This window comes from Ambystoma mexicanum, chromosome 2p, assembly GCF_040938575.1.
Source record: "Ambystoma mexicanum isolate Mex_15411 chromosome 2p, UKY_AmexF1_1, whole genome shotgun sequence".
NCBI lineage: Eukaryota > Metazoa > Chordata > Amphibia > Caudata > Ambystomatidae > Ambystoma > Ambystoma mexicanum.
Genome location: NC_090923.1, coordinates 1122433389 through 1122460465, shown reverse-complemented (window position 1 = coordinate 1122460465; position 27077 = coordinate 1122433389). Strand labels below are relative to the sequence as shown.

General features: G+C 44.8%; 1 protein-coding gene across 2 annotated transcripts in view; it reads left to right on the top strand.

Annotated features, from left to right (window-relative positions):
• The window catches only part of STX5 (syntaxin 5), a 208855-nt gene that overhangs the window by 134868 nt on the left and 46910 nt on the right, over nucleotides 1-27077 (top strand). For both annotated transcript variants that reach the window (XM_069645161.1, XM_069645162.1), the window contains one exon: nucleotides 25093-25214. In XM_069645161.1, the coding sequence (XP_069501262.1) occupies nucleotides 25093-25214 (122 nt within the window). The remainder of the gene's footprint in view (nucleotides 1-25092; nucleotides 25215-27077) is intronic.

Below are 27077 nucleotides of genomic sequence, written 5' to 3'. Positions count from 1 at the left end.
CTGATGTTCCTATAAGAGGAGCACTGGTGCTTCTGGGAAATGAAGTCCCAGTAAGCCTTCTAGCCAATAGGAATGGCTGGTCCGGCGGTCTATTTACGTGTGCTCAATAAATGAGCTAATTATCACGTGCCGCGGAGCTGCTGGGAGTCAGTTTGCTGCGGTGGAACTCAGAGCGCCAGGGTGAGCTGGGTGTTCAGGCTGAGTTGCAAGGACTTCAATTTCAATTAAAGCGCACCAAGCACATTCCGTTTTGTAAGCAGCAAGATAAACACAGATGCAAAAAAGAAAGAACCTGAAAGCAAGCCCCACAGCAGATTAAGTAGCTGTGGAAGACTAGGCTTGTCTCAGGTGCGCCAGATCTACTGATTTGAAGAGCCTGGGGCTGCTGGGAAATGTAGTTTCCCTGGCCAAGTAGCTCAGAGTACACAAAGCAAAATGCTGCTTTCAAAGCGAGTAGACTAACCTCACATGCAGACAGGCACACAATCCACAGAAAGTGATGGAATCTCACAAATAATTACAAAAGTACTTGAATTTCAATTAAAGCGCACCAAACACACATTCCGTTTTGTAAGCAGCAAGATAAAAACAGATGCAAAAAAGAAAGAACCTGAAAGCAAGCCCCAAAGCAGATTAAGTAGCTGGGGAAGACTAGTCTTGTCTCAGGTGTGCCAGATCAACTGATCTGCATACTTTCATATTTCAATGTTGCCAGCACAGAGGAAATACCCAAGGATCCAACTGAGCTACTCACTACCAGTTCAAAGTACTTATCTTTGGCATAGCCTCTGCACCAAGGGTATTCATCAAAATGTTTGCAGTTGCAGCAGCACACCCGTGTAGAGAGTTGATTCTAGTTTACCTTATCTCAACAACTGGCTAATTACAGGAGACCCACCTTTGGCGTGTCAACAAAAGACCCAAGAAACAATCAACCTACTCTTCAAACTAGGCTTCTCAATCAACGAGAAAAAAAACAGTCTCGTGCCAAGTTAAGTAAAACAGTTTCGGGGATTTCAGTCCCGCAGTGGTTCCTGCCATTCGTCCTCCTCGTCTCGGCATTCTAGGAAGCTCCGTCACCGGTCACCTGCCCTGTCCTCCTCGGAGGATGGTGCCGTGACGAAAGTGGCTTGTCCGACCAAGTCCTCGACTCCAGAGGAATGGGCTGCTTTTCGGGAGCAGATGTTAGCGATTTTTCAATCGCAGGGCACAGTTCCGTCCACAGCTTCTGATGAAGCCGGCAGGGATTGGTCTCGTACCGTGGCTTGCATGCCTTCGGGCTCGGGTCCGCGACGCGACTCATCGGGAACCTTCGAGGTCCCGTTCAGACAAGGCTCTGGATAGTCTCAAGAGACGCGCTTCCCGGTCCTCGTCTCCAACGAGACCATAGAAACTGGGCACGTGCTCAAGGGCGGCGTCGACTCCATCAGTGCTGTGTCCGTCGGATACCGACGTCGAAGCTGTGCCTTTGTTCCAGCCCTCGGTGCCGAAGCCTTCGGCGCCTTTGACGCCTTCGGGTATTTTTGCCCAAAATGTACCGATGGAGGTCCCTGATGCTGCACATCCTCCTAGGAAGGCTATTTATGAGTGTGTGAGGCCGGTGGTGGACTCCAGAAACTCTTCTGTCCCGAGGCAGGGTTTTTACCTCCATCCGGATGACCTGTATGAGGAGGAGGAGAGGTCAAACTTGGATCTGGACCCTTTTGAGCCTGATGTAGCTCCTGTCTTTTCAGGAGACAGGCAGTTGGAAGAGTTGAGGCAAACTCTTCATGATGCCAGTGGTTTGGATACTTCTCCGGAAGTGGAATTTGGCAAGCCTGGGACTCATGCAGTGTCGTCCTACAGGCGGCTCATGGAGGATCTGTGCTGGTCCAGTCCTCCTGAAGCTTTTGTGCAAGATGATCTAACAGATATTTTAGATCAAGGTCCGTCCTCTGACCCGGTGTTACCTTTTCATCTGACTTTCACAAAAAAGGGTGGCGGCTGCTTGGCAGTCACCGGAATCTCTTCCGGCTGTTCACAAATCATTGACCAAAAAATACTGCCATTCCGGTAGTGACCCCAGCTACCTTTCATCTCACCACACTGCAGAGAGTTAGGTGGTTCGGGCGGCGTACCCTACCATCCCTCCTGATAGGGACGACAAACGCTTCGACGGTTGGGCACGCAAGGTGTTTTCTGATGGGAGTATGGCGTTGAAGTCAGCCAACTCCACTTGTGCCTTGGCAAGATTTTCACACACTCTGTGGAACTGTTTCTCTGGCGGCTGAGCATATTCCCGAGGGGGAAGAAAGGGATGGATTCCTTGATCTCGTGCAAGATGGTAAGGATGCCATGTGTGAATCCCTTCAGTTGGGTTTGGACACTGCCAACAGTGTTAGGCGGTCCATGGCTGCGAGCCCCGTTATATGCAGATTTGCGTGGTTGCGGAAGTCAGGTTTGGCCCGGGATGTGCAAGTCCGTCTATTGAACATGCCCTTTGATGGGCTGCATTTGTTTGGTAGCAAGGCTGACGAGAGCCTTGAAAGGTTGCAGACCTCAAAAGCTGCGGTGAAATCTTTAAGCGCAGCTGTGCGTCAACCTCTGCCTTTTCATCCTAGGGGACAGCAGTGGAGGGAAGGTTCTTTTTGTTACTACTCCTCCTTTGGTAGAACGAGAGGAGCCGCCAGTCAAAGGGGTCAGCGTAAAAGTACCCGTGGTGGTCGGGGCAATAGAGGTGCCAAAGCCGCTCAGGTAGCTGCCTCTTTGCCTTCAGGCGCGGCTGCAGCTTCTCCAAAACAGTCATGAGGCCATGTGCCATGGTTCGCCGGTTGGGGGCAGACTATCTCAGCATCTCGAAGAGTGGCGAGCCATTACTTCGAATGCGTGGGTTCTGGATACGATCGCCCACGGCTACTGTCTTCCCTTCCTAAAGCGGCCTCGCGACAATCCACTGGGGAATCTCTCTTAGAAGCTTTCGGATCTGCTCCTTGTGCAGCAAATCTTGACCCTGCTAGAGAAAGGCGCTATAGAACTGGTTTCTGTAGCGGAGAGGAACAAGGGATGGTATTCCCCTTATTATTTGATTCCAAAGAGAGACTGGGGATTGAGACCCATACTGGACTTGCGTTGGTTGAAAAACTTCTCAGGAACGACAAGTTCAAGATGGTCACTCTTTCTCAAGTCCTCCAGACCCTTGAACTTCAGGATTGGTTGGTGTCTCTGGACCTACAGGATGCTTACTTTCTTGTGCCGATTCATCCCAAGCACAGAAAGTACCTGAGGTTTGCGGCTGGCGACTCGCACTTTCAGGTCCTGCCCTTCGGATTGACCTCCGCCCTGAGGGTCTTTACCAAGCTAATGGTGGTTGTGGCAGTGTATCTCAGGCGAAGGGGGATTCACGTCTACCCCTACCTGGACGACTGGCTGATCTGTGCGCGTTCTCCCAAGCAGGCATTGGATCACCTCGGTCTCGCCTGCCACTCCCTCCACAAGCTGGGCTTCTCCCTCAATTTCAAGAAGTCTCATCTGACACCTTCTCAACAGCTCCAGTACATCGGGGCTGTGTTGGACACATCCTTGGGAAAGTGCTCGCCTCCCAAGGTGAGGACTCATCCCATTGTGCAGATGGTGGACAAGTTTCAACATGCCCAGAGTCTCCCGTCTTTCGAATTCTGAGGGTTGCTCGGCCTGATGGCATTCTGCATTTTTCTGGTGCCAGAGGCCAGTGCTGAGGTTGAGATCCCTGCAATGGGTCCTCAGATGCAGTGGTCGCAGTTCTCGGGCAAGATGTCGGATCCGGTTCAGATTCCAATCTCGATCTCCCAGGATCTTCTGTGGTAGGCCAACAAAGGGAACCTGATGAAAAGGGAGCCGTTTTGGCAACCATGGCTGGAGGTGACTGTAGTGACGGATGCTTCCCTCACAGGATGGGGCAATCATGCCAACTACTTGACCGTCAGCGGTCGTTGGTCTCCGTTGGAGTCCAAACTCCACAATAATCTGTTAGAGCTGAGGTCTATCAGGCTAGCCCTGAAGGCTTTTCTGCCGTCTGTGCTGGGGAAGAGTGTCCTGATCATGACAGACAACACAGTGGCCATGCATTACCTCAACAGAAAAGGGGGGGTAGGGTCGCTCTCGTTGTGCATACAGGCAATGCAGCTCTGGTTCTGGGCCATCCAGCAGGGAATTTAGATCTCGCCAGTTCATCTGGCCAGAGGCAGAGCACGATATGTCACGAGTGGGAGTTGACTCAGGAAGTCCTTCTGGAGATCTTCACCCTTTGGGGAACCCCACAAGTGCATCTCTTCGCCACCAGTGCCAATCGGAAGTGTGAGAGATTCTGCTCAAGGGAAATTCCTCTGAGAGGAGCCTTAGGAGACGCATGCGTAGTGGATTGGTCATTCCCACTGCTGTATGCGTTTCCTCCAGTCCCTGTCATTCTTCAAGTGTTACGGAGGTTTGGTTCCCACTTGATTGCTCCGGATTGGGCCAGGAGAGCGTGGTACCCGGACCTTCTTGAAATGTCCATCTGCTCACCATGCCGTCTTCCCTACCGAGAGGATCTGCTCTCGCCAGAGGGGGGGTCGGGTTCTCCATCCAGAGGTCAGAACTCTCAACCTTCATGCTTGGTATCTGAAAGGTTGAGCTATAAGGATTGGGACCTCCTGGATGATGTGATGGAGGTGTTGCTTTCGGCCAGGAGGCCAGCAACAAAATCCCTGTACCCTTGCCCTTGGCGTAAGTTTTGTGACTGGTGCAGACGACAAAATGTTGATCCTTTTCAGTGTTCCATTCCTATGTTTTTGTCTTTCTTACTTTGTTTGGCCCACAAGGGCCTTCAATTAGGTACCATTAAAGGTTACCTGGCGGCACTGTCTATATTTAAGCGCTCATCTGAAGAATGCTCTTACTTAAAGATTCCTTTGATTTCTCAATTTCTTAAAGTACTGACTAATGTGTTCCCGCCGTCCCCTTTCCAGGTGCCGGTTTGGGATTTGAATTTGGTTTTGAAATTTCTAATGGGTACTCCGTTTGAACCTTTGCACTCTTGTCCTTTGAGATTGTCGTTCAAGAGCGAGTGAATTGCAGGCACTTTCCTCTAAGCCATCCTTTACTGTGTTCCACAAGGACAGGGTGGTTGTACTAAGGGTATGTCCTTCCTTTCTACCTAAGGTAGTATCTGCATTTCATTTGAGCCAGAAAGTGGTTCTTCCTTCTTTCTCTTCTCCTCCTCATCCTGATAAGGAAGAGAAGCGACTCCATAGGTTGGATCCTAGGAGAGCTCTGAGCTTTTATATTTCTAGGATGTCCAGGGTCAGAGTGGACGATAAACTCTTTGTGGGATATGCTGGACACCGATTCGGCAAGGCTGTTACGAAACAGACCTTGTCCAAGTGGATTATCCTCACCATTACTGAATGTTACCGATTGGCGGGTAAGGACCCTCCTGAAAGGCTGCAAGCTCATTCCACTAGGGGCGTGGCTACTTCTATAGCCCTACAACAGGGAGTTCCTATTAGGAATATTTGTGATGCAGCTTCATGGGCTTCTATCCACACCTTTTGTTAAACATTATTATTCCCTGGATACGAGCCATGGTCAAGATATGGCCTTTGGTAGGGTGGTTCTTTATTCCGCTATCTGATTGGGTACTCTAAATTCTTTTCCCTCCTCCATTTTCTGGTACTGCTTTGGGAGTCTGTCAAAGATGTGGAATACTTTGGGGGACACAATCCATTCGAAGAACAAGTTACTTACCAACTGGTAACGTTCTTTCGATTGCATGTTCCTCCAACGTATTCCACATCGCCCTCCCAGCCTGTCCCTCTGGAGAATTTCCTGTGTGATTGCAGCTTACGTTTCCGAAAGGTTATGTGCAATCAAGCAGGCATTGGGTTGGTGCCACACGTTTTTGGGGGAAAAAACATACTGAGTCTACAGGCGTCCTGCGTCGTATTTATAACATCCGATGACATCGCCCTCGACGGAGGCCTTCGAGGGACATCGACCCAACGCCATCGGCGCAGGACGCCCTCTGCTGAAAAAGTTAACGAACTACACAGCTGTGGACATTAGATGTCAAAGATGTGGAATACGTTGGAGGAACGCCCAATCAAAAGAATGTTACCAGTTGGTAAGTAACTTGTTCTTCTGGAAGCTCAAATTCAGACACAAGACGCATTAGTCTTCCCGTCCGAGAGGGTACAAATCATGCCTTTTCAAATATCCACATTATGTAGCTGGGTGTCCGGTAACCGCACAAAAGGCCATGCGCCTTCTCGGAATGATGGATTGTGCATTTCCCTAGTGCCTCGTGCTCGACTGTGCATGCGTCCTTTGCAAGAGTGGCTGGCGAAAAATGGTTGCAAGCTAGCGGTCAGTGGGACGATTTAGTAGTCATTTCGCAATCCCTTGTTCGCTCCCTGCAGTGGTGGACAAAAGAGAACCTTTTATAGGCAAAATCATTTACCACCCCTGCAGTAGAGTCCACTCGCCTCAGGCACATGGCTATCAGGGCAGGGAGCGCATTTTCTCCATCACATGGCTCCTGGCAGGTGGGCACAGTAATTAGCAAACACACATCCTTCTCAATTCAGGCTGCCTCTCTATGGAACAAACTTCTGAAACTCTTATGTGCAGAACCAGACCTACTGAAGTTTAGGAGGGGTGTTCAAACTGTCGTTTTCAGATAACTGTTTCATTTGCTGTGTCCTCTGTAGTTCAACGTTTTTTACTGTTGATTTCTTCTGCGCCATGTCGTCTGTGGGTGTTTGGGAGAATTCTCAGAAATTTGCTAATTCCGTTCTACCTTAGAGACCCCAAGCTCTTTTGCTGGACTTTAGGACTTTTATTTCTAACCTGGAGAGAGTGAGCCCTTTTTCTCACCCTTTCATGGATTTTTATTGTGATTTGGACTCTGTGTTTCTTTTGGTTATGGAGTCTGACAAACTCCATAGGCATCATCTTTTTACATTGTGGCACACAGCACCTTCAGTGCATTGACGCAGGGAAGTCTTTCAGATTTCCCAAAGGTTTAAATGCCTTCTCTTGGATAAACTACTGTTTCCAAGAGCAGTGAAGTGAAATTGAATTTATTTACATTTGTAACTTTCTAGACCCAGCACACACCATCTTACAATAGGCTGCTGGAGGGGTTACTTAGTATCCTCATGTAACCATTTTAGGTTAGCCTTTCTACAATTAATGGCTGGTGGCAGTGGTTTACTTTTAACTACCATTAGGAGTTCGTACCGCGGGCTGCGTTCGCAGCTGCAGTAAAGCACCCATGGGTGCCCATTTTGTCAAAATGGCCCTGGTCTTCTTTTTTTCCCCATTTCTTGTTGGAAAGGTCCTTCTTGAGATTTACTCTGGGCACCAACCCAGGTTTGGTCCCTTTGTTCGGTTTGTCTTTGGCGGGATTCATGAGTGGAGGCCGCCCCTGGCTGCAGTATGTCAGGCAGGAAGTGAGGGAGGTGCCTGAAACTCTCTGTGCTTAATCCCCTTGGTTACAGAAATGAACCCAAAGGTGATTGGCCGCTGGCTGTCCAGCAAGGACAGCCACCCTGCTGTGTGACTGATAGATAGGCTGGAATGAATGGGAGAAACCTGCATAAAAGGCAAGGCTTTTTGGGTTGGAAAGCAGAGTCGACCACTGGACGAGGAAATCCAAAGAACAACTTGGAAGAGACACCTGCTGCAACTCCTGGACCTTTGGTTTGCCCGGTGAAGCCCTGCTGCTGTGCTGAAGCGCTGAATTCGCTTAGACTGTAGAAGCCCTGCAAGCCTACTTCTCACCTTGAGTTGGTGAGACCAATCAACTCCAAAGTAAGCCTGTCTGGACATCCTCTGTGAGCTGGCTGCACTTCCACTGCTGCTGCTGGAACTGGAGTGCCAGGCAGAGGAACACCACATTCTGTGTGTTGATTTTAAATTGGATCCGATTGCCAGCAAGATCCTCCGGACTTCCCTGAAGCAGGACTGACCAAGCCTGAGCCAACTCAACAGAGTCCTGGACCCCAGATGGGCGGAAAGTCCGGAGTGGTATCCGAGAACCGCAGTGTTGCTATTTGCTGTTAGATGTGAAGAACTGAAACACTGAAGGAACGCTGAATCGAAGTTTGCCCCTTGCTGCCGCTGACCTTCCCATTGCAGAGCGGGAGTCCCCAGGGCGTCCTCCCTCTTGTCCCCACGACTGACGCTCAGGAACAACAGGATCTGCAGAGCTGTACAGGAACAGAAGCCAGCTGGAACCATTTTTTCTAACTAATGGTACTGTAAAGTCTTAGAGAACTTACCTCTTGTTGTGTAGCCTTGCATGCTGTCAGTTGAGACCTGTCTTGGTTACCTTGCAGAGTTGCTAAAGCTTTGCCCCTCACAAGCCTCCCAGCTCGTGGCCCTTCTCCATCTTCTCCAAACTTTTTTAAAAATATTGTGCAAGACTTTTTCTCTAGCTACCTACAAAGATCATCTTCAGCTCCCCTAGCCATTGTGCAATTAACATTGGCTGTCCTGGCTCCCTGAGAGACTCTTTTTTTACCTCTGACTTTGTGCTTTGTCCTTTCCCCCTGGAAAGAGTTAATTTACTCTGCATTGGAAGGTTCCAAAAGTAACAGTTTGTGAATTATTTGTTAACCTTTATTATTTCCCCTATCTTTTAAACCAAACTCAGTATTGCTCTAAATATACCAGTGATAAATCAATGTGCATAGTGTCCTAACTATTTAAGTCACCTGAGGGTGTAGGAAGTGTCTGTGTGCCATCCCTAATGGATGTCATCTGATTTTGAGAAGTAGTGTGTTTTATGGTGTATTATAAGTGTTACATATATTGCTCCCTTCTGAAGAAGGCTTATATATCTGACTGAAATAAATTCATAATTGTTTTATCAAAAAACCTTGAGTGTAATTTGAATAACTACTACTGTGAAACTCTGTGTCACAACATTACTGCTCACATTGACCTCTCTTGAGATAAGCCTGGCTGCTCAGCCCCACTACCAACCTGTGTAGTTCCGACTACTACCAAAGGTTGGATCCCTATTGCCAGGAGGTCAGGGTTATTGTAGTGCAGCTAAGGGTACTGCATACAATCTTGCCTAACAATGGGTTTTCAGCGCAATATAAATGCAAATCAAATCACATCAACCATCTGGAACTGTTGGCAGTGTTCATAGCACTTCAAGCCTTCAAACACCAGTTACAAGGGAAATAATCCTAGTCCTAACAGACAGCACTTACAGCCATGTTCTTTATAAACCAGCAAGGCGGAACACACTCACCAAGTCTGTCCAGACCTGCACAGAACATATGTAATTGGGCACTGAAAAACCACATGTTCCAGGGAAACACAACTGTCTAGCCGATGTATTAAGCAGGGACGTAGAACTTCCATCAGAACACGAATGGCAGTTGCTCCGAGACATCCTGCACAACATTTTCACAAACTGGGTTCAACCAGACATAGTCTGTTTGCAACTCAAGACAACGCACAATGCCCAAAATACGCGTCCAGGTATCCTCAAACAGGAGCCAAGGGGACCACTGTGTATGAACTGGTCAGGGAGATTTACATATGCTTCCCCCCCACCCCCCCCAACACTGCCTCTGAACAAGATAACCGACAAGATGCACCAGGAACAAGTCAGGCTTATTCCAATAGCACCAATGTAGGCACGTCAACCATGGTTTTTCACATCTTTGGTTAACAGTCATAATTCCATGCCCATACAGCATGCTGTCCGAACATCAGGGGACAACAATTCATCCATGCCTTCAGACACTGAACTTCGCAGCTTTGCTCCTCAAGTCATAGTTTGTTCACCAGAACATACCACAAAAATGTATGACCATCCTTAAAGAAGCACGCAAACCCAACACTAGACATGCTATTTCAACAAGTGTAAACGCTTTATTTGATGTATAACGTGAAACGTCAATCCCATTGATTGTTCTCCAGCTCATATAGTTCTTTACCTGCTCTGCTTGTTGGACTTAGGGTTAGTCTTCAACTCCCCTAAAGTTAATCTAGCAGCACTTACTGAATACACCACCTCTCAGAGTAAAGTGTCTTGGTGGACATTTTCAATAGTAAAAGCCTTTTATGGAAGTGGTTAAAAGATTACACCCACCAATATCTCGTCCAACTCCCGGATGGGACTTAAATATTGTACTTAATAAACTCGTGGATATTAGGGGAGTTTTCCTAAAGTCATACTGGTAGTAAGACTTTAGTGAGCTATCCCATTGGTTTGTAGATCTCCAACTCTTAGTATCAGTCTGTACTAAATCAGGACCTTGGTAGAGTGGCAGAGCAATCAGGCATATATTCAGAGGAAGATGTGACCTGTCGGTAAGTACACTGAACCTTAGTTGGACATGGACACCAAAGAAACTCTTACACTTATATTTGATATAAAATTATATTTCGAATGGATTGTGTCCTCCCATGTATTCCTCATCTTTGATATCTCCAATATCCAGCTTCAGCTGCTTTGGAATTGTTTTTCGGCAAAGGGTGCTGTGGGTCGATGCATTCGACTCGATGTCCCTCGAGGGCCTCCGTCTCGAGGATGATGTCTTCGATAGCTATTGGGCAGAATTGCATGCAGTACCCTCTGGGACCACAACATACAATTAGGACTACAGGTGTAAGCAAAAACCAACCTTTGGTATAAGTCTATACTACACAGTTTGTGGTAGCGAGCTGAGCAGCCAGGCTCATCTCAAGAGGGAACGTGAGCAGTACAAGAGGTTACACAGAGGTCTTACAATCACAGTGGTTCAAGTAGACACACTCAAGGTTTCTTGGTAAAACACTTACTCCTTTATTACACAATCCTTTAGAAAACATCCACTAGAAGGAGGCAACTTAATATTATACACAAACACACTTCAATATCAAATCAATAAGTTTCTGAACAAATTAGGCTCCCCTGAAATAGGAGCAAAATGGCATTTCAGTTACTTTCAATGGGATTAAGAAGGCACAATATAGCAGAATAGATCACAAATACTTTCTTAAGCAGTGCAAATAGTTTTAGTTCACTAGAGGACTTCATTCAGTTCAATAGGCCTATGCCAAAGTCAATGGACTAGTGTCTTGGATAGGAAAGAGCAGTTCTTGAAGTAAACGGTAAAGTCTTTGCAAAGGTTCTCAGAAGTAGTTTGTATGAAAAAGAATCATAAGTTGAGTCACAAGCTGATTAGGCCTGCAAGTTGGGAAAGTTCCACAAACTTTCACCGCGAGAGAGGCGTTCTCTCAATCGGGTTGGCACAGTACCTTAATATGAAGCAAAAGATGCAGCTTAAGACGTTGGTTCCTGCAGATCTCGCTGTTCCTGAGCCTCAGTCGTGGGGACAAGAGGGAGGACGTCGGGACTCCTGCACTACAGGGGATCATCGGAAAACGCGGACAAAATTGAGTCACTTCAGTTTGAGTAGCTGTAATTCAAGCACACAAGCTGGTGTCCTTCCCCCTAGTTAATCCTAACCAGCTCCAAGAATGGTATCCAGGTGGCTTACCAGTTGATTGGTCCCACCAACTCAAAGGAAGAAGTCGTCCTTTAAGGGGCTTCTCTGTCGAGATGAACTTGGCAATTCGGACCTACAGCAGGGCTTCACCGGGCAAAGCAACAGTCCAGGAGTTGCAGCAACCGTCCTATTCCAGCTTGTCTTCTCTTCTTTCGTTCCAGTGTTCGACTCTGCTTTCCAGTCCAGGAGACTTGCCTTTTAAACAGTTTTCTTCCATTCATTACAGCTTAGCTGCCACCTTGCCGGACAGTCAGTGCATTTGGGTCTCCTAGGAGACTAAGCAGAGGGGGTTTCCAGCACCTCCCTCACTTACTGCCCACCCCAGGCACTCAGACGCCAGAGGCAGTCTTCAGTCCTGAAGCCCACCAAAGGCATAGAAACAAAGGGACCAAACCTGGTTTGGCACGCAGAGACAAACACTAGAAGGACCTTTCCAAAAATAAATGGCGAAAAAAGAAGACTGGTACCTGTTTAAACAAAGGGGCTTAATGCGCCATCTTGAAAAACATGGCTCCCGGGATTTTTAGCTACCTGTGTTCACGATCGGGAAAAATCATAGTAGTTCGTTGTAAAACCACTGCCACCAGCCATTTTGATAGAAAAGGGTAGCATTTGACTGCTACATGATTTTCTAGACACAGGGGATACTAGGTAACCCTCCAGCATTCTATAGGAAGATAGTATGGGCTGGGTCTAGGAATTTAAAAAGACAAATTAACAAATTAATGGCGAACACGGCTTGAATACGCTGTGTGTAAATAAACCGTTTCCCGGTTGGTGATGCTAATCTTAACGTAGGCATGAAGCGATAACAGCATCAAAATCTAACTGCACGTTTTTAATTAGTTCCGCGCACGCATGACCACGAGCTGTGCATTAGGTGGGATATTCAATTGGGTGGTCCGGATCCATAGGGCTTACCTGAAAAGTACATCTCTTCCCTTCAAAGCGTCAGCGTTTCTCCGTGGGTGCACACGTCCTATTGTGCCTTACGTTACCCAGGTAATGTTAAGTCTTTTCTTAGTGTCTAGCGCACGAATATGTACGGGCGCCATATTTTGGGCTCGAAATGCATGCTTACCTACGCTAGACACTAAGAGGACTTAACGTTACCTGGGTAACGTAAGGCACAATAGGACGTGTGCACGCCCACGTAAAGATTAGCATCACCAACCGGGAAACGGTTTATTTACACAGAGCGTATTCAAGCCGTGTTAGCCATTAATTCGTTAATCACGACATCACTGCTCGTGCCGCTATTTTTGGTCGATACTATCATGATATGAAAATATTAAGGTACAACCAGCTTGACCTTATGGATTTTTATATACACATATATATTGTTGCTGTTTGAGTATGTGAATAATATATCATAACGAATGCCATTGCAAAAGGGACATAGCGGGATTTGCCCAATCCACTTAACTTATTCCAAATGGATTATTCGTCTCACAAATTATGTAAAACATGGAGTACGTAACATATCCTACCCATGACCCCTATCATTTTTAAATTTACCCTACATGGGGATTTAGCCCATGACTCTTTGGCACACCAGATCTGAACCTCTATTTGGACCATAGGTAAGAGTGGAATGTAACAATACTCATCACTTTTAAACAAACACCTAAGGTATAAATATAGCCTATTCACCCGCATTCACTATATATATTAACGTTACTCATGTTTTCTTTTCTTTTTGGTTTCTTTTTATTTTTCTCTACACCCCTAAACCACCCATCCCTTTCACCCCTCCTAAATGTCTGTTAAAAATTGCTCTCAAACTAAAACTGAACTTTGGTCAATATGTGCTTTTTGGACTCTTTTTTCAACAATACCGATTCTTTTTTTTTTGTTTGACATTTTATTCAACATACTGACTTAATGTTTATTGTTTATGCACAGACCTAATTAGCCCAGATTTGAAAAAGGCACTTTTTGTGTTGAAACACGTGTTATCAAATGGACACTTTTCTCTTTGGATTATTTCTTGTTATAACTCATAAATAACTAAAACCAAACAAACATAAGGATCAAGTGTGGCGCAGTCTTTATTGTGTGTGGCATTTCTTTGCTCTTCTCAGTTGAGACTTGCACTAGCTGCTTTTCTAGAGTTGATTTCAGCTCTAAACTTTCACAAGTGTAACAGCTTGTGACCCTACAGTAATCATTTTTCAACAAACTCTCTAATTTTGTGCAAGACTTTTACTATCTAAGAAGTGCCACCGCTCCATAAGCTTAGCTGTACTGGCTCCCTGCAGACTCTTCTATTTCATTTGACTTTGATTCTTACTGTCCCTCATAGGTGATGCATTGGTTTTAAATTAATATTGCCGGGAAATGTTTTACCTAGACTTCATTGAGAGATTAAAAAGTGCTCACGTGCTCTGAGAACCTGTTATCTTTTTTCCTTCCCTTAACCTTTCCTTTTTTACCAACCTCAGAATTCTAGCAAGTGCAAAAGTAATATATAAATGTCATAACTGTCCTAGTTGGTGAAGTCACCTCAGGGTGTATGAAGTGTGTATGATGCATCTCTAAAATGTATCTCCTTGCTTGACCTTGATTCTGAGAAAGTATTTGAAGTGTACTTTTATTGTTGCACTAGAAAGCCTTCAGTGTAAGTGTTATTTGGACACTTGTATTTTGTGGATTTCGATGCTACAGCTCACATTTACCCCTCTTGAGATAAGTCTGGCCTGTCAGTCACACTACCAACTTGTGTAGTACAGACCCATACCAATAGGTGGGTTACCTAATAACTGGAGGACAAGGGTGGTGTAGTCTTCCATAGGGTTATTACTCCAGTTCTTGCCTAACATCCTGCAAGGCGTGATACCGGTGCTGCTGCTCCTAGTCTCTATCGCCTCACAATCAAGCTGCGCAGCTGATGGGGAATACGAGCCGCCTCATGCGACTTACTTCCGGATTCGCGACGAATGCACATGCCGTTTGGTCATTTCTTCTAGCGCGAGCAAGGAAAAGCTCAAAGCCCCCGCACGAAAACAAAAGGACTCAAATAACTAATGCAATCGCGCGCTCTCTATTTCAAACATACGCTGCTCTTCATATCCTTGAAATTGGTTGCGCACCTACTTCAACTCGCAGCAGTATAGTCAAAACCATAACAGTTTTTTAAAACGTTCAACTTTTACTTAAAAACTTTTAACTTCAGTCAAATTAAATGGATTACATTGACAATTTCATTCAATTTCTTTCTGACATTCTCTTAGCAGATTCTAGCTCTAATACCTTTGACTTCTTAAGGAAATAATAACATTGCTTTTTCTGTTTCTTATTTTTGACAGTGCTTTGTCTGAGTCTTCATTATAAGGATCTCCCAGTTCATAGAGTTCAGGTTTCTTGTTTTTACTTCACCAAAAACATCTGCTTCATTTAATTTTCTTAGGAGCTTCATGTTGCTGTGACCTTTTGTGATTTTCTCTTGAATTAAAGGCAGTTTAGAACCTCTATAGAGATTCCAAATTACCTTACAAGAGCACTGGTCCAATCATTGTTATTCTGCTGAGCCACCATCTTGTGTTGGGACAATTCCTGTTGCCTGACATTAGAGTTAAGGAAAAAGACAGCAAATTCCTAGACTCTCGAAACCTCTCCATGTTCTAAACCTTCCTTTAGCCATCCTGCTCAATTGGAACCTGGCAGTAGCTTTTGGTTGTGCTTCCATGAATTGCTTTAGTGCTATTCTAAAATAGTTTCATAATGTTCTTACTTATCTTAGAAACTGTATTATACACTTCTTAAAAGTGCATTGGGCATAACTAGCTATTAGGTAGCGTATGGTTATACACCACAAGGTCAATTACTTACTTTAAAATACATTGTATCTTTCTTAAAGTGTAATTAGGTTTTGCTTTCCCAGATTTCTTAGTGTTTTCTAAAATAGTTATTGAGTGTTCATACTTCTCATTGAGTATTTTATAGCCCCTCCAGAAAGTATGAGTTGTTTTACTAGCTCTGAACTGAGTTCAAAAAAGTAATGTTGCAAGGTGTAAACAAACTGGTAACAAGGTTGATATTTGTTTTGTGTGATTTGTATAACTGAGTGTCACTGTATGACTGACAGTGTCTACTACCCTTGAAATGTTATGTTAGTGGTACTTGTATAGCGCACCGTCACCAACAGAATTGGTCCCCAGGTGCTCTGGCGGATCTGTAAACAGGAAGGGTGGGTAGGGTTAGTTGGGAAGAGGGGAGAAGGAGAGTGGGAGAAGTGGTGTGCTGTTGGCAGCTTCAGCTCGGTATACACCGAGTGCTGGGCTTTGGTGCTAGTCTCGGAACGGGCGAAAGCATTGAGTGCTGTGGGTGAAGTTTGTGTTGTTGATGGAGTGTGGTAAAATGCGTGCGGATTGCTGGGAGAGAGATGGGTTGTGTGGTTTTGTGTGGGTTTTAAATATGCAGAAGATTGAGGGTTGAGTTAGTGGGATCTGTATCCTGATTCAGGTACTTATGGTTCTGTTAGTTGTATACCTGTGGGTTGGGATGACTCGCTTTGGTGGTGTTGCGCTGATCCAACTGTATCCTATTGAGTATAGTTTGGGTTCATGGGTGCGTCTGAACCTGATCTTCAGGTGTGGGACTGGGTGGGTGATATCTATTCTCAGGTGATTTAGTGTGACCCTGGTCGTTTAAGGCTTTGAATGGTTCAGGGTCGGGGTCGTGTTGATGTGTTGTCCTAGTGGATCCGTCTTGGTGAGCTTGTGTATTGAGACGTTCCTATCCTTCTGTCCTGACTCGTTCTTTGGTTTCCGTGGGGTGAACATCCTTGGGACTGTTTAGTTGTAGTTTTGTGTTGTGGGACATTGTGCTTCCTGCTTTGTATTGGTGGACAGTGTGTTGTGATGAAACCTTCTGTTTCTCACCCATTGCATTGGGGCCGTGGCGCAGTGCTTCCTTTCCCTCTCAGTTTTGGCCTTAGGGCTGTTGGGGAAGGTAATAGTTAAGGTCATGGTCCTCTTGATGATTCGTTCTAGTCTTTGTCTTAGTTTGCTATATTTACTATCTTTGGTCGTATTGCGACTGTCTCCCGTTTGGTCCTTTAGTATGGTGTGGGATATTTACCTCAGCTTTTCCCATTGATTGATCAGTGTGTATCACGGTCGCTCTACGTTCATTGATGTTTTTAGTTATGCCGGTGCCCCTATGGCCAGTCTTTCTAGTTATGACGTGAAGAGCCATGTTTTGAGTAATTTCCTGAATAATAGGTGGTTTCTTGTGTTACGTATGTACTTTGGAAGGTCATTCCAGGTTTTCGGGGCTTAGTGAGAGAAGGAGGATCCTCCAAGTTTTCTTTTGTTGTAGGGCTTCGGTTCCACGCAGATGTCCATGCTTGATCTGAGCGTTCTTGTTGGTTGATGTAGGCGCAGTTTGTCTCTTAGGAACTCGGCGCCTTCGTTGTGTACTGCTCTTTGCGTAATGCACATTGGTTTGAATTTTATTTGTTGTTTTATTGGTAGCCAATTAAGTGTGTTCAGCGCTGGTGCAGTGTGTGTTCTTCGGGGTAGTTTCAGAAGTAGTCTGGCTGCTGCGTTTTGAATGCATTGTAGTTTTTTTAGGAGTCGTTCAGGCATGCCTAGGTATAGGCTATTGGCATAATCTACTTTGGACATGACGAGGGCGATGATGATGGTGGTTGTTTTGTTGAACGATAGAAACGGTAAGATTTTCTTTGCCGCTCGCAGGAGGAAGAAGCATTTCTTGAGGAGAGCGTTTACTTGTGGCTCTAGCATGAGATTATTGTCCATCAGAACCCCAAGGTTTTTTTTACAATCGGCAAGGGTGCTGAGGTTGTCCCAAGTTCCTTGGCCAAGGGATGAATTGGTTTTCTCCTCCATTTTTTGGGACGATCATTATTTCAGTTTTGCCTGGCTTGATTTTGAGGGAATTAGAGTTCATCCAGAAGAATACATTGCGGAGGCAGTTTTCTAGCGTTGAGTTTCTTTCCGGGTTGTGTGTCCATCAGCGTAGTTGTAGCAGGTGAGACCGTGGCTTTTGATGATTCTGATCAGTAGATACAGGTATATGTTGAATAGTAGCGGGGAGAAGGATGATCCTTGTGGTACTCCACAGGTGGAATCTCTCGGGCTGGATTTGAAGGGTTTCATCCATACGGTTTCCGTTCCGTTTGTTAGGAAAGATTTGATCCATAGTAGGGCGGTGTCTGTTATTCCAAGTCCTTCTAATCTCGTTATGAGGGTGTCATTGTTGACTGTGTCAAATGCTGCCGATAAGTCTAGGAGTATCAAGGCATGCTTTTGTCCGAGTCTGTGTTGATTTTTAGATCGTCCCATATTGAGAGTAGAGCTGATTCCGTTCCGCTCAGTGGTCTGAAGCCAACTTGTACCTGGTCTAGTAGGCCGTGCTCTTCTATAAACTCTTGGGTGGTTTTGTATATGTACATTTCGAGCAGCTTGGCTGTATACAGGATATTGGAGATGGGTCTGTATTGGAGAGGTCCTCTACGTTTCCCGCTGTATCTTTGAGTAGTGGCCTGATGTATGCAGTTTTGAAGGCTTGTGGCACTTTCCCAGTTGCGATGGAGTGGTTGAGGATATTCCTGAGATATTCCATGGGCGTTCCTTGTTTAAGAGTCGGTTTGTATATGTCTGGTGGGCAGGGGTCTTCGGGGGACCCTGAGTTATTGCTTTCATTCACCAGTTTGACGAATGTCTCCACTGAGATTTCTGGAAAGCTTTGTAGTTTGTTTGGGTGCTCCTCCCGGGTGTAGGTTGGGGTTGTGGTCAGATCAGACGGTCTGCTTTGTATGGTTTGCTCGATGTATGGTTTGTTGGAAATACTAATTGTACTTTAAAATTATATCTAACCTAAAATTATATCTAACCTAGTCGTATTCCCCAAGAATGGTAAATTACTATCCTGAACGTATCACCTTAGGTTTAACTCACCTTGACTTGCCTCTTGCTCCTCTAAATAAGGGTATACCTTGGTTTGCATACCACAGGTATTGAATTGTTTTTTGTGATTGTGTTTATATGATATTATTGTACTTTCTTACCCAAGAATTATCTTGGTCTACTTTACTTTAAATGAACCCTTTATTTTAACAATATATAGTGTTGCTTTGGACCACTTGTATGCTACAATTTCTTTGTACCAAGCTACAGCCGGATTTATGTGACTTCATCGAACCCAAAAATAGAGAATTACATTTTAACGAACTGAAATAAAAATCAGTTTTTCTCTCCTTTTTTGGGGGGGTGGGTCCCCCCAATGCCCCTGTTTCCCTATTTTTAAAGCCCCACCGCTCCAGATTAACCCCTTACACCATCCCCACATATGAGTTTTGAAAGAAATTCAGTATTGTTTCGGTATTCTTTTATTCGTTAAAATGTAATTCTCTATTATTTTTCTATTAGGTATAATCACTGTCTACTGCTAAAGCCCACTCGCCCTCCTAAGATGAGCCTGGCTGCTCTGTCCATGCTACCCACATTTTCAGGTGGTACAGCTTTATGCTAAGTGTGACGCTTATGTACTGCTTCAGATGTATGGTTTTTCTGAAGTCTGGTAGGGCTTTAGAAAAACTGTCCTAACATGAGTGGAAGCCCTTCTGGAGCGCCAGTTGGCTCCTCTAATTTTGGCGCTTTTAGCCATGGTCGGAGGGCAGAACATCACAGTAGTAAGAATCAAAGCAAACCATCCACAACTGGGATACCATGGGGGGAAAAAAAACAAGTAAATAGCAGAACAGTAAACCCACCCCTGGAAACACTGTGGGAAGATAAAATGTGAGTGTGGCAAAAACACAACAGTGGCAATATCAAAGAAGCAGACCTACATTTGGCGCTTTCTAGGGGGATTGTGTGGCTGAATATAAACACTGGCCAGATTCACTGTGACAAACCTACACTAAGAACACTCTGTGAGGCACAATACCAGTGTGGTAGCTACGGCAGTGGTAAGAATCAATGACAACGGCTCTTACCTGGAAGTAGCTGCAGAGGGGCAAGCATGTTGTCCGGCTGGGACTTCAGTATGAACTGGGATGGTAAGCGAAGTGCCCAAAGGAAGGCGCTCTATGCCTATGCCGGCTGCCCTGTCTGGTTCACTTAAGAAGCTCTCTTGCTGGGTCACCTTACCCGAGGAACAACCGATCAGGGGGCATGGGGCGGATAGAGGGAGGGAGCGGGTAGGGCCTGAGGGAAAATCGAGGCAAGCTAGCGCAGTGTTGAAGAGGGCCTCGGGCAGGGGGAAAGATTATGGAAGCACCGGAGATGGCCTTGGGCCCACCTAATCGACAAATAACAAGCAGCGGGAGATGTGTCCTCGCTGCTGCCTCTGGAAAAGAGGATTCTCCACCCCACGACCAAGGACTCCAGGGACTCAGAGGAACAACCAGATGTAGGAAGAGTTCTTGTGGTGGTGGAAATTATCCTGAAGATATTTGAACAATGTTACTGGTCAGTAACATTTTCCTACATTTTAGTTACAGCTATTAGATCGGACAATCAAAAAGCAGTGGAATGGAATAAAAGTTTATTCTAAAGAGAACCGGTGGAGGTGAATGCGTTGCAATTACTAACCCCCCTAATTCCGATTTTGCATAGTGAGTAGGCAGGGGGTCGCTGGAGGTACGTTTTCCCACTGTTGGATCCAGCAGAAGATGCCCATGAGCTGTGGGTGCAAGGTTTCTTCTGGTCGTTTCCAGGAGCAGAGTGCAACCCTTTGCGAAGGAGAAAGGCACCATTGCAGACCTCCCCGGGATACTTCACCAGACAGGGGAAGACGAGTTCCAGCGACAGCTACTGCACACGGGCGACAGCAGCCGTGATTCCAGTTGCGGTTGAAGACCTTCCAGAGCAGGATCCCTTGATGCTAGGAAGCTGAAACTTGGCAGGAAGGCGACGTGTGACCTGCGCCGACGACTACCGAAGCAGAGACGAATGTTGAACGGCGACGATTATACCGAGGAAGCCCACAGGACAGCTGGTCAGACCACAGGATGGTTTAGAGACCCTACCGAAAGCAGAGGACGGCTTGATCCTCGAAAATGCATCAAGACTGGGTTGGTCCCATCAGTCCAAGGGTTGAAGCACCACTCAAAGGCCTTTCGCCGATCAGGTAGTCCACCAGGGCTTCACCGGGCCAAATACAGCAAGGGATGCCAGGCCTCTTCGGGAGTCATCCACGGATCTTCAGTCGGCTGCTGTTCTACATAGGATACTTGACTCCAACGGTGATCTGAAGAAATGGCTGCCAGAGTCGTCTTATCTTAAATCCTGTCTGGAAGCGAGCCCAAGCGCACCAATGGTAAGGATCTGCACCATTTAAACAGCCAGCAGTGGTCCGATCATGCCCCACACCTAAACTTTCAGGCACCCCAGATGTGGGGTGCGACCAGACAGTCTCACTCGCATCCTTGGTCCACACACAACAGGCCAGCAGAAGCCAGCGAAAGCAGCAGCTTTCCCGGGCGAATGCATGACCACATAAAAGATTTCCTGACCTGAGAAGGCAGGAAGAAGGCCAAACAATAATATGGCCAAAGGACATGCAAAGATTCCTGACACACTAGCCATTTTAGGGCACTAGCCACGTTTAGTTGCATACACGGTAAACTGGAATGTGCACACAAAAAAGAATGCAAAAATACATTTAAAAAAAATGTATCTGCTGCCACCAGCCTTTCTTTAGGCACATATAAAAATAACAAAAAATCCCAAGTGTAAAAGACTAGTATAATGCAAAGTATCCCTGCTGCACTGCATTGTAAGATACTGTGTGCACTGTTAAAAAGTTGCCAAAAAGACTAAAGGGAACCAGTGTTTCCCAATACTGATAGTCTGAAGGGCTAGCTGGAGGTTTCACTTCCTTGTAAAAAGTCAGGACAGGTTCATAAACAAAATGTTGGGGGGGTCCATAGTGTACTGGGGAGACCCCCGGCTGGCCCATAGAGTCGGGGTTTGCACCAAAGTACTTTAAGACAAGATAGCTGCACCTTGAGATGGATGGGGGGTGCATGTTTTCTTACTCCAACACCAATCAATAAGGACAACTCAATGGTTTGGCAAAGGGGAGTCCGTATAATGTAAGAAGTACAAAAAACGGGGAAACATGGAAATCAACAGTGATGCGATAGTCCATCTAGCTTCAACTCCCTCGAACTTCATACAAACAGTAACATTTATACCCGAAACTCGTCATCGTTGACGTGTAACACTCAAAGGTTAACATGGAATTCTATGGGTTAGAAAAAGGTAACTTTTCTATAGGGACTAAATCTGTATATGGTAACAGAATAAGAGGATTGGATAAACACTATCAGGTGGCCTTCTAAGCCCTTCCTTCTAACATTATGCTAGTAGACGTCACTATGAGTGCGACGTCCCATTGGTTCTACTATCTATAGGACCTTAGATTATTTGGTCCATTGTGATTGGGTTGGCTTCAACCCCATGCGTAAATCTCCACTTTACTTGGCAGCATGCAGAATGGTCAGCCAGATGCAGGGTGCCCTAAGATTCACCCGGCCTCACTTCAATCAATCATTACTTTAGTGGCTATGTGTCAATTAGTTGGCTGTGGTTGGCCTCAAAACTGTTTCTTCTTGTCAGGAAAAGTTATGATATCTGTGTCTGGGCGATAGCCAGGCGTAGGTGTGAACCCGTGCTTCTTCTTGCCCGGATAGTCACGTGCTACTCACACCGTGAATTTGCCTAGTTTCCTTCAATTTGTGCATTTAATTCTTATTCGGCTTGCCACCTGCCTGCGCCTCCTTATCTCGGCCTTCCTGAGATAGGCTATTCTGTTCTTAAGATTCAATTCCGCAAAGCTACTGTTCGCTCCGTCTATTGGTCTGACCTTGGCTCTTCCTGGCTCACGTTGCCTCTGCCGAGTTTCGATTCAGTCATCTCTTCTCATTTTAGCTGGAATACGAATCCTGTCCTGTTTGACCTCTAGTAACCTGAGTTAATTCTGCTTTTGTTTAAAGTGGACTTGCACTTATATAACATGCTTCGTTTTGAGGTAGATTGTGTATAATGGTGCTTGCCGTTCTATTCGTCAACTTAGCATAGCAAGCCACACTGTTTTCTTAGCTTTCTTGCGGTTACAAGCATATGTATAGGCGTTAGCGGGTTGAATATCTTCATCCTGCTCACAGTTTAAGCTCCTTTGTCTTTTATCAACGTTCTCTTCTTTCAGTTTCACGATCTTTGTGCCATCCTTGATTCGTCATATCTTCAATGGGTGCATTAGTCCAGGCCCTCGTGATGTCACCATTCGTCTTCCATTAAGGACTTTTTAGTTTCTTCCTGGACAGTACTTAAGCAATCTTCATTTCGTTTCATTTGCTAATAGGGTTTTTTTTAATGGGTACCTTACTGTCCATGGTTGTCTGGTTATTGGTACTTCGGTAGGTATTGTTCTTATGATAGGTACTGGGCAGAGCCCTACTGCGGCTCTCTGCTGGTTTATTTGCTCATCATACGTCGCATATCTCGGTGTGAACGTTCCTGGTACTTCAAAATGGGCGACTGGAGTGCAGGCTTTATTTGGGACCTCCTCTACAATAGACTATGGAGGGAAAGTTGCCTAAAGATAAATCTTTCCCAACAGTCATGATAATCACCTTATGGAATGTTAGAAGTGTTTATTTTACCATTTTACACCTCATGCTCCATGCCTGGGAGTTTGGCCTTTGCCTGCTGTGCCACGCTTACCTCCAAGAGTCTGGAGGTTTGACAGAAACTCTCTTGCCTAGTTTTTGGTGGGGTTTATTCCCTGAACACAGGGCTGAGGAACTGCCAAACACTTGCCACAGCTCTACACTGCACTACACTAAAGTACAGTAGACCCTCTCATATGAATGTACTGGACCATGCACAATCACTCTCTGTAAAGCCCACAGAGCAGAGGACACTCTTAGGGAATGACTTGGGTAACATAAACCCACTGTACAGTGCACACTCCCAGAGAATGAGTATTGTAAAGTGGAAAATAAATCACATGTCTGGCATTTTTGTTGAAGGACACACTTATGAATGGGTACTTCATTTCTTTAGAATGAGTTCCCGGGGTGGAGATTTCAACCCCATCTACCTTTTGGTGGAGAAGAAATAAGAGCATGCAGCTTAAGGCGCACGGCCTACATAAAGGACATTTTAATGTCCAACTACTGTAAAATAATATTGTTGCAAATATTCCCTGCCCAAAGACTAGCTTATTTCAAACATGTGAATCTTTGAAGATACCAAGTACTGGAAAAGTGTATCGTCCGGTACCTAGCTTTTTCCAACATGTACAAAGTGTTGCTGTTTTGTTATTTTATTTGGCTGTGAGACTCAAATCCGAAGTTGCTAAGGCACCACTGAAACATGCTTCAAATAAACAATTGTCCTCATCTGTGCCCTCCTCCCTGGCCGATGTGGTGACTAGCTATGTAGTGTGTTTTAAAGTTTTGGAATCAGGTAAACGATTGTGTTTTAAAGAAGAAAAGGTTAATTGCCTAGACAGGGACGTCATTTGGGGGTCGCCAGAGGTCTCCCTTGCGACCTCTGTGGTCTCCCTTGCGACCTCTGTGGTCTCCCTTGCGACCTCTGTAAAAAAAACAAACAAATAAAATAAATAAAAAATCGTTATTTTTTTTTTTTTAAATTTCGCTTCCGTTTTTTGTAATGCAAGGTCCTGGAGTGGCTGGCTCTCATGTTGAGGCCCTTTAAAAAAAAAAAGAAAAATAAGAAAAATAAGAACAGGAGTGCCACAAGTCTAACACTTTCAGCACTGACCCTAAATAAGAAAGAATAGGAATACCAAATAATGTGTCTTTCTGGAATTCTGTACAATAATTGCTAGACTCATTAAAGGTTTATTTCAGGCACACTTCAGGGGGTGACTCACTGATTTAGTCTGTTCTTAAACACCTCTACTCAGCCTTTCATCCTTCTGAGGTCGATAAATGAGTACCAAGACAGGTTGGGTGATATTGGGTGTATATTTTTTCTATATAAATCGCTTAAGCGTAAGTGCTATATAATAACACATCATTATCATTTGGTCATGGACGTCTGCTTGCATTCACAGTAATTTAGTAATATGGGCCAATACACACTGATCATAACGCTACATATGGCGATCTATTCTTGCATGAAATGTACATCACATTATAGTGATATCGTAACCATATTTTTCGTAGTGTACAATGCTGTGATGTCACTTCCTGTTTTGGCAACGGGTGAAAGGTCGTGTTCCATCGCTTCCCGCGATATCACTTCGGGGTGGGGTCAAATGACATCACTTCCTGTGATGTCATCAGGGAGTCAATGGTCGTGTGATGTCACTTCCGCTATCCCTAGAATAGTTCTGCAGGGAGGATACACTCCCCAGGTTCATCAACCCACCCGTCTCCCCACTGAAGAGCTTGGGGATATTTTTCTGATGTTTAAAATGTTATAAGATGGGTGCTTTAGAGCTGACATTTGTGGCATACAACAAAGATTCTGCAAAATGTATGCCGGGTGAATCCAATTTCGTGCTTGGGTCTCTGAAATGCTTGTGAACTTTTAACAGTACCTACTAACCTTTCGCTCTGTTCTCCCTACAGGATTCCTACATCCAGAGTCGTGCAGACACCATGCAGAACATAGAGTCGACAATCGTGGAGCTGGGCTCCATATTTCAGCAACTTGCACACATGGTGAAGGAGCAGGAGGAAACCATTCAGCGGTAAGAAGTGGTTTTATAGAACGAGAAGGCCGGGGCAGGGACGTAGGGGCGCAATTGTACAATGCCCACTTGCACTGCATGTGAAAGAAACTGTGAGAAATATCAAGAACATTCAAATGTTATACAGCGGACTCGGAGCAGAGGATATGGTCTGGAGGGGGAAGCACAATATCCAGAAACTTTTATACCTCAAGTGAGGGGCTTTGAACAATGTTCAAAGCCTTGATCATTGTGCACCATCGGCTGTGGACAATGCTCACCACTCAGATTTCTTTTCCATTGTGTGCGTGCAGTTGTCTGATAATGTCCTCAATCTTCAGATACCTCCATGCAGCACACCTGGACCAGTAGGATACTGTTGTGTTCCTGGTATGCCTATTTTGGGTAGCAATCAGTAACATACTGTTTTTACACTTATGCGTTTATTTTTCAGCATAAATTTGTTGCAGCTGGTGGAAATGTCCTTATGGGCATTGACTCAAGAACCAGTGTGATCAGACTCTCCCTATAATGTCCAGGGTAGCTTCACAATACATCTCAAAACACCTTCATTATTAGGTTGCATGTACATGTACAGATTTTCTATTTTCAACTTTCCCTCCAGTTTCTTATGTAATCTTTTTGCTCTGTTTTTCATCCTGACCTGACTTTTTTAAGGCAATTGAAGCCGTTGGCTTCCTTTTCTTGCCTTTTTGCTCATTTATTATGGGGAAGCTGATCAGTAATTCAGACTGAGTACTTGGAAACTATATGTTTACCGTTTTGAATTCTTGTATTTTTATAATGCACTCAGCAATTTACAATGCAAAGCAATGGGGGTACTTTTGTATCGAACCATCTTTTTACACAGGATTTGTGGAAACTTTTATTTTTATTTATTTTATTTATTTTGTGCCAAAGCCCACAGGCCTCTAGGCACACACAAACACAAAACAGTACATCAGAAAAGGCCATCACATAAGAATCAACTGAATAATAACGTCTTCAAATATTTATGGAATGCCCACAGATTCTTTTCCTTGCGCAGGTCAACTGATAACTTGTTCCAGCCCGACGTTGCTTTGACTGGAAAGGATCAGCCTTTACCTCTAGAACACTTGTTTCAAGGATAGGTTAGATGCATAGCATCACTAAAGCTGGTAACTCGTGTAGAATATTGCTGTGTACATTTCTCACTTAATATGGCAGTGCCAGACCGTAGAGACATGTATGTATTAGAACAATGACCTTGAACAAGATTGTGGCTGTGACTGGCAGCCAGTGTGTTAGGCAAGATTGTATGTAGTACCCTTTGGGTGTACTACAACAACCCTGACCTCTTGGCAATAGGAACCCAACCTTTTTTTAAAACATTTTTTAAATTGGTTTTGGTGAAAACACCTTTACAAATATAAAATTCTATTTCACAATAACATTTTCACAGCATTATTTTAACATAAAATCATCTTAGTATTTCACGATTACACTTTTAGACTACTTCTAAGAGCAATGTTTTCAAAACAAGACCAACATAAATACTTTTGTGCTACTTAAAAAGGCATGTTTCCAATACAAACAAAAATGAAAGTAACCAATAACAATTTGATCACTTGAATTAGATAATTTAAAAACTTTTAAGAATCAGATAAAAATTGTAAACAACCTAAGCACTGTACGTTCCCTGAAATGTTCCTATGCCTTAAGAAGTCTCCTCTAGACTTTCTGTGGGGTGATGTTTATTCCCTACAAGAACCAACTTTCAGTAATCGGAACAGGAACTATAAAACAGAAGAAAGAGAAAACAGAAGAGAATAAATAATTGTACAGTTACTAGGGCAATTCCTACTCAGTAACATCACAGCTTTTCATAACTTGGCCATCTCC